Source organism: Egretta garzetta, unplaced genomic scaffold (assembly GCF_000687185.1).
Source record: "Egretta garzetta isolate BGI_Z169 unplaced genomic scaffold, ASM68718v1 scaffold638, whole genome shotgun sequence".
Classification (NCBI taxonomy): domain Eukaryota; kingdom Metazoa; phylum Chordata; class Aves; order Pelecaniformes; family Ardeidae; genus Egretta; species Egretta garzetta.
Window position 1 is genome coordinate 624824 of NW_009260676.1, and position 8445 is coordinate 633268.

General features: G+C 38.8%; 1 protein-coding gene across 1 annotated transcript in view; it reads right to left on the bottom strand.

The window, feature by feature from the left end:
- The window catches only part of SAMD7 (sterile alpha motif domain containing 7), an 8447-nt gene extending 7364 nt beyond the window's left edge, over positions 1-1083 (bottom strand). The window contains exons 1-2 of the mRNA XM_035901185.1: positions 983-1083; positions 708-844 (exon numbers count right to left, since the gene is read on the bottom strand). Coding sequence (XP_035757078.1) covers positions 708-844; positions 983-1083 — 238 coding nt within the window. The remainder of the gene's footprint in view (positions 1-707; positions 845-982) is intronic.
- Positions 1084-8445: the final 7362 nt, after the last annotated feature.

The window sequence follows — 8445 nt, forward strand, 5'->3', positions numbered from 1 at the left end:
AGATTTTTTATTGGAGACCCACGGGGGGGGGGGGGCAGGAAGCTGAAGCCAGAAATTCCTGTTTATAGATCTATGTGGCATTGTGAATTTATTCACTCTTGTCAAAGAAGGAACCTTAAGATATGACCTCTTTGTATAAAGTGGTATGTGAATTTATGTGCAGCGTCATGCGTGCCACAGTTTTGTTGCCATGCTGTGATAGCCAGCCTTCCCCTTACAGCTGTGCCCTGTAATGTCGAGCCTTTATTAAAAGGACTTGTAGTTGCCCTACGTGAGTAAAGTGGCATGTGATATTATGATTAAAGAATATGATTAGTGAAGTAGTCTTTTAAAACAGTCAATGCTCATACATGAACAGGAGTTCAATGTACAAAAAGCGTTGTTGATTGGACTCATTTGTTTAGCTACAACCTTCTGTTTAGGTGTGAAAATGCTTGGAAAATACGAAAGGAAAAGGAGAGAACACAAACATACAAATGATTTTGAAAACAGTGTATTTAACAGAAGCTAAAAATGGATGTGTTTAGACTTAAACTGGCCCAGTTTAGAATCCCTGGTAGGCAGACTGCCTCCTTCTAGTGAGACTATTTTTCCAAAGAAAATAAACTTATTGATGCTACTGATAAAACTATGAAAAACTAGTAGGTGCAGTTTGCTTTCTCATTTACATACTATCACTTTTCAGGATGCAGACAATGCTTCATTACCTGGGCCTGGGTAAACACGGTTAGACAATATGTTCGGCATGTTTGCGTGCTGTGGGACTGTGGGTCCAAGGTGGGACGCTATATGGATTTGTCTTGGGTCAGCTGATGCCATCATTTCAGTTGAGGGTAACAGATCTCTGAGGGGGAAAAAAACACATTCAGATATGCAAAGGACATTGTTTAAGAATAATCTAAGATCTTTATATACTCAGGTACAGCACATGCACAGTTATTCTTTAACTGAAGTGTTATAGTAGAGAAATGATGCAAAATACCTGTCTACCAGTCGAGGCTCAAACTGGGAGGGAATCGCCTGCATCCTCTGCTGGCCTGTGCCCATTAGCTGAGGGTTTACTGCCATCAACTGATTTCTCATTAGCATCTCTTGCCGCTGCCGCAGTTCTGACATAAAGCATATACAGTTCTGTTGCAGGTGTAGTAAATTATACCATAGACAGAATCACTTTCTAACTTTATCAGAAAAAATAGGGCTTTTTTCCTTGAGTGCCAGCATTTTAGTTAGCAAAACACACTATTTTTAATAGCAGCAACTAAAAAAGACATTTCCACGGCCACCTTAAACCACATTGTTTAAATAATGTAGTTTTATACAAAGTGCAGTAAAAATAAACAGGATGTGCACAGTCAAGGGTACCAAAGGACAACTTACAATCAACAATAATTCATATATCACTATTAAATGGAAGAGAATAGCCATGAATGTTAGGTTCTGAGAGAGTTTTCATTTCTAATACAGTTTTATTTTTAGAAAAATCTTATTAGCTGGAACCTGCCTTGTTATGAGACAGCAGCTCTACAAAGAACCACCTGCAGTGGTGAATCAGAACATCATAATGTCCAGCGATGGCTTTTGTTGCTGAGTTCTTATGTGACCTTGACTCTCCAGATGCTTAGCATCTCTATATTAAGTTCTGAATGCCCCAAATCCCCAATGTTAACTTTTAATTATCTTAAAAGAAATGTTTCTTCAGTTACTTCTAAGACAACTTTGAGGTGCCTTTTAAATACATTAAACCTGTCGCTGGCTGTTCCTTGTACAGATACTGGCAATCCTATAACCAAATATGCAGTTAGGTTTCTTCCTGCTTACCTCCTGCTGCCATGCCACTTGCTAATCGGTATAAGTGCTTTTCTTCCAGTGTTCCTTGTTCCCCCAGGATAGACATTTTTCTCATGTGATCTCGTGGAGTCATGCTGTGAGGAGACAGCAAAAACTTTTCTGTTGAATCAGCAGGCCCAAAGAAAAGAATGAGACATTCAACAATGTAAGGAACAGAGCAGGTTACACAAGTTATTTCTCAGATAGGCAGGTAGTCTTCTGCCGGCCACAGTTGTGCCTTTCAGTGCTTGTGGATTGTATTGGTTACCATATAGAAACTTTCAGTTTTCAGGACAATGCAAATGTTGCCTTTGTTTATACTGAGTTGTTCAGTGTCCTTGGGTCTTGCTATGCAAGGGAAGTCAGGATGCTGGGAAATACCAGCTGCTCAGAAGGATGCAATTAAGCCAAAGGCTTGTGCCTGCAGCCCCTGGTGTATCACAGCAGCCCTGAGAACAGTGACATGTGCTTCATACTCAGGAAGGCAGGTGTCCTTGGTTCAATTTGGGAATTGGAATAATTTGGAGCCCTGTCTACTGTAAACTAAATGAAACAGTTGGAAAGAAGTGGTAGAAATAAGCTGTTCCAAATGACATTCCCTTAAGACTGCCAAATGAAGTAAAAAAGGCAAAAGAACATGCTTTGTAGTGTTGAAAACAGTGATTAAAAACAGCTAGGCTCAGATTAATTATCTATATATGTACAGGTAAATAAAGCTGTACTTTGGGAGGTGAATCCCATGGCAGGGAAACCATCACTGACAAATTTCCTGACAGCAGCAACCTTCTACTTCAGCTGAGTGCTGACAACTGCTGAATTAATGTTAACCATCACTCCACAAAGATGTGATCTCTGAAGCACAAATGGCCAAAACCATCCAGAGCTTTGGCTGGTTTGACTTTTTATGGCTTACTTGCCAATTTGCCTTTAGCGGGTCGTGATAATGCTATTACACTAAAATGCCAGCTTTCTCTGAGAACTCTACCTTTTGCTCAGGTCTTTCTCATGTGTTTTCACACTTATGCCAAACTTGCTTATTTTGCAGGCTGAAACTTATTTTCATTTTTATACTACGTTGCCCCTGCTTCTAGCCTTACAAAGTCAATGCCTGCGATTAACAGCATTGGCGTGATGAAATCCAACTGTGGGACCAATTGTGCATATGTAACCACTGCAAAGGCAGTGGTGTTGTATGAGTACCAGTGAGATCAAACACAGCTTGAGATCTTAGCATTGCTAAGAGTACAAGGCAGATCCAGTTGCCAAGTGGTTTGTTTACCTTTAAACTAGTTTCTGAGGATACAGAAATTCCTTAGAAACAGTGAGCAGGAACAACCAAAGTTCCCCTTTTCGCAACCAGTCCTTCTCCAAACAGAACCAAACTTCAAAAACTGTTCATTATGCAAAATCTGATGGAAGCCAAATCCTATATTTTGTTACCCAAGCCATTTATAAATTAACCATTATAACTCCTTTTATTGCCTTTGACCTATTGAGGAGTTGCAGAAAATGTTAAGGAAAAGCTATCAATCCAATTCATATGCTTCAGGAATTTACCATTTCCTTGGTATGGTGAAGATACTTGGTCTCAGTCTCAAAGTGAGTTTTCTATAGGTAGGTAGGTAAGTTGTTTCATTCAGACTGAGAGTAGAGGCTATACTTGGACCACACCACTGGAGTTCCCTCAAAATCTTTCTTTACATTTGTAAATGTTGTAAATGCTAGATTCAGTGCGGGCCAAGATTCAGGTCTTCCTGGAAGCGGACCAACCTGCCAAACCCAAGAACAGCACCATGTCCTTTGTTCTTGATGTGTATTTGAACATGTGCTGCTGGACATGTTTCCATTTGCCTTTTTTTTTTTTTTTTTTAGGATACTTTAGGCTTAAAGCGATTTAGGATGCTGGGTGCTTCACGAAGAGCATTTGAGCTGCCAAAGTGCTTCTGAGCTGCTAAAGCATTTTAAAGCTCAGTACTAAAGCGATTTAGTGCTGAACTAAACTTTACAGCAGCTCAAAAAATAGATGGCAACTGGGATGATGGTATTTGCCATACCATATTGGTCCAGTGAGCCATTTAGGTCATTTCCTTTCATGGATGAGTGGCCATGTATTAAATACTCTGGAAAACAAAGCCACAATTTTAAACATTATGCTAACCCACTTAAAGCCTGGCCTTTGGCCTTTGCCTGGTGCACCTGACGAGAGAATATGAAGGTGCAAAGCAACCAGCGGAGGTCCAGATAGACATAATGGAAAAAACCAGAAGGTTTTAATCTTTTTATTCTAGTAAATCAGGAAAAAAGGAGAAAAGCTAGTATTAACAGTAACAAAGTTTTGTCTGTCAGATGACTGACAAGCTGTACCACTTGTGCTTTTTGGGAACTGCTAGAATGCTTCAATCCCCAGCTTTAATCACAGTTGTGAATGCACTTTGTTCTGGGAAGCTGTCCCTGTGCGGGGAAAAAAATCCCATACAAGTAAAAGACACTTTATTGGGCCCACCTACAACTTCTACGCTCCTCTCTAAAATCACACCTGTGACTAAAATTATTTGATACAACTTTGAAGTGTACAATCAAGGAAAACCTAGTGGGAAAAGACCTATCTATTCTGATCCAAATCTACCACCTCCCCATGGGATCCCGTATACCCTGCCTGTTCTGACAGACACCTAGCAACAACTGAGCAGCAGTAAGCGTGGTTAGAAACCAGTAGCACCAGCATCACTGTGGTCTCTGTATAGTCTGTGCAGTTCCCAAAACAGGTCTGGATTTTGTGTTGGATGTGAAGTATGTTATACTGTCTGTTGACAGGTAGTCTCTCACATAGCCTCCTTTCAGAGCTGAAGCAAAAACTATTTAAGAACTTTCTTAAAAATCTTTCTTTTAAAAAGTGAAGTTTTCTTTTAAATGCTGGTGTTTTCACTGAGTGTAGGGTACCGAATACAGCAGCATCCACAGTGAAGTTGATCCATGCTTACTGATAGATCATTGTACACTAGATGACCAAGATTCACAGAGCATCACTTCAGACAACATTCATCGCTTCAGGCAATGCGCATCACATAAGCAACTTATCCTTGCAAAAGTGGTCTGTTGGTTTGACATGGAAAAGACATAGTATTGAAAAAATCATGGAATAATGTGACTTGAAAGTTCATTGGTATCTTCTTCCAGTAAAGCTGTAGCTTACTGCTTCCACTGACCCAGTTTTTGAATCATCATGAGCCAAAAGGAGGGTTTGATTCCTTAAGGAGGTTTTCACTGGAGTTGCTTAATGAAGTAATTGTATTTTTTTTTTTCATTGGTGTGCCAGTCAATCCTATCTAACTTATCTCGTATTTCTTCTCAGATACATAAAAATAACTCTGGTATTTGTGGTAAAAACGTTGAGATGTTATTTCTACCAGAATGTTAGTCTGCTTTCCCAAGCTGAATGTCATAATATCAGTATGGTTTAAATTTAATTTGAAGGTCACATTTTGTATGTATACATTACCAGTATTAAATGACTTGTTTATTTCCTGTTCAGGGAAGTATTGAACTGATAAGGTGGGATAAATAGTTAGCTTAATAACCTAATGTAAAGACTTGTATGTAACCCTGTGTCAGGAGGAGATATTGAACTCGACTAATACGTTATTCCATTTGGAAAACCACTTTTTTTGGTTTCTTAGCTGAGGTTCTGACTTGCAGGTCAAATTTAGGGTGCTTAAGGTTCACACTGTTTTGATAACAACTAGCATATTAGAAAACAACATCAGCAAAAAAAGATCTCTGAGGGAACAGGGAAAGTATACTTCTGATACATATATTAGCTGGGATTTGAGTAGCTCAAAATCTTGCATCAGGGTTCATATAAATTCATACACGCCAGCTGTCCAGTGTTACATTCATATATGGCTCTTCTCTGATCCTATTGCACAAATCCTGGCTGTACAGCACATTACAGGGATGAAAACAAGTTAATCTCTACCTTTAGAGTCTTACCCTTAGCAAACCCTTCTTGGCAGCAGGCAGAACCACTCGCCCAGTACTAATTCTGTCTCAATTTATTAGATGAGAAGTGGCAAGACACGAACTTCATGAACCAGAAGCATTTCCAAATCTAATCATGCTATATGCAGTTTCAGAATGTCTATAGCAGTCTGTGTATCTATATTATTAATTGCGTTGGCAAAATACAGTGTTGTCTTATGTATAATATAGACTTGTTGGAAGACTTCTTTTTTTTTCAGTTAAATGCATTAAGATTCCATTAACTAATACTGCTTTTATTCATATTGAACATATAAATTTAGCATTTTTTTAAGGCAAGGTTCAGTATAGCTTTGCAGTGGATTCACAGCTTGTTTGGAAGAAGCTGAGTATTGTTTAAAATGCTCGGGTAAATCCATGTCAGAGAAATCAGTTAAACATGAGATAAACATGTACACATGCTTATGAGTGAAATATGTGAAGAAATTAATGCATAGTCTCATTTTCATTCGCATTGTCTCCCTTTTTAGAAAAAGCTCGCCTGATTACTTGAGAAATCATATGCTGTTTTAAAAAATAGATAAATATTCCAATATTATTAATACTCCAATGTTATTAACTGCAGTATCAAGGATTCTTGCCCTAAACCTTTGCTAAATCATAAAACTAGAGATTGCACTTATTTAAGAACCACAGTCAGCAAAATAAATGACTTGGAAAGCAAGAAAGCAATTATACCAACATTATGTCATACAGGATCATGAAATATGTCCTCTTAGTTGGGGTAAGGTACCACTGGAGAGGCTGTAGGGCTAAATACTAATCCTAGATACGTGGGCACAGACTGCTCAGAGACTGAGATTAGAGTGTAATCCTAAAACTGGATTGAGAACGATACATTCCCTAAAGAAAGGAAAATAACTATATTTATACTGTGCGTGTCAGCCACTAGAGTTTGCATCGCGTGCCTTTACACTGAAGTGAAGACATGGATGTTTCACCATTTTTGAGATAGCTAATTGTTAAGATTGCAAGCAGCAAGTCACAAGTATTTCTTTTAAACACACTGGTCTCGGGAAGGTATTAAGGCCTAGTATCGGCAAATTCAATCCTTCAGGAACTAAGTTAGGTTTGCAGTAAAGTTCATTCATCCTGTTCCCACCAGAATGGCTGGGGGCACGGGGAAACTTATTCCTGCACGCCGCTAAGGCAACAGTCGGCTTGATGCATCGACTAAAACCAAAAGTTGAGATGCACTGTCCTGAGCACAAACATGCAGCAAGAGCCCTCAAAGCCTACTAGGTGAGACAGACAGATGGTGGAGGAAAAGAAGTGCTCCTGCCACTTGATATGGTGTTGGAGGCACAGAGATACAGGACAGTAAGCAGTTGAGGTGCAAATTGTGCTTAGCACTTTTCCCTCTCAGCTCAGTGCTGGATCCACAGGATCGGTTTCTGCAGAACCATAGTGCTAATATTACTCTTATTGTGGCAGCACCCAAAGGCTCAAGCTGAGATCATGCCGAATGCTTTAACTATGCTTTTTAAAAAAATAAGCAAAATAGCTAATCAAGAACTAATGAAAATACTGGTTGTAGCAGAGGACGTGTGTACATGCACACATGTATGTGTGTAACATTGTACGCCCACCCTGTATCCTGACAAACTGGTACATGGCAAAGCTGTTTACAAGGGACGGGTCTCTTTAATATATCGGTTATATACGCAGAGATAAAAGCGTGATGTAATTTGTTTCCCGTGTGGATTTATTTCATAATTAGGGATGACATTTTGAAACATGATCCTCTTGGCTCTGACTCTTTTAGAAGCCTAAAGATTGCAAAATGTGGCGTGAGATCAGCTAAAGGGGAACTATACTCTGTATTTTTTACTTTTCAATCATTTCTACTTTTAAAGCATAAAAAAAGTTTTTTCATTTTTTTTTTTTATTTTTAAATACTGGAAAAGGAAGTCTTAGGATGGAAAGCTTTCTGATGATCAGAGAGCAAGGCTGGTATTTTCAAATGAAATGCAGTTGAATTTTAGTAGGATTTGTGTCTCACTTTAACATGAAATACTAGTGCAAATGGCAACACTCCCAGAGCCAAAAGAAACCAGGCAGCGGAAAGAGGAGTGGGGTTTAGGAAGGCTATTTAAAACTTCTTATTTAACAACTCTCTAGCTTCACTGGCTAACTAAGAGTTTGAATCTCGAAAACTTGCACTCAATCCTCAGCACCTTCTCTTTTCAGTTAGGATATTAAATACTGCAGTAGTATCCCTTGGACTTCCCAAAATCTTCTGATAAAACAGAAACCTGCATTTGATGTGTCTTACACCACTAAGGTAAAACAAGACGGTGCGGGTTTTTATCATTAATCGTTTCAGGTTGGCTTTCTTTATTAGAAAGCAAAAGACAGCATACACTCATGTGAAAAAATATTTGCAGGTATGTTAAAATAAATTTAAGTCACAGATGTCAGAATCTAACCCCACTATTTTCTGAATTTACATATGAAATCACAAGTTTTAATATAAACTTTTTCCCCTTGAGATTAACGTGTGAAATTGCACACCTGAGCCTGTAAACAGTCTCATAAATCACATCTTCAACAGACTGAATATTTTCAGCTCCAGTTTTC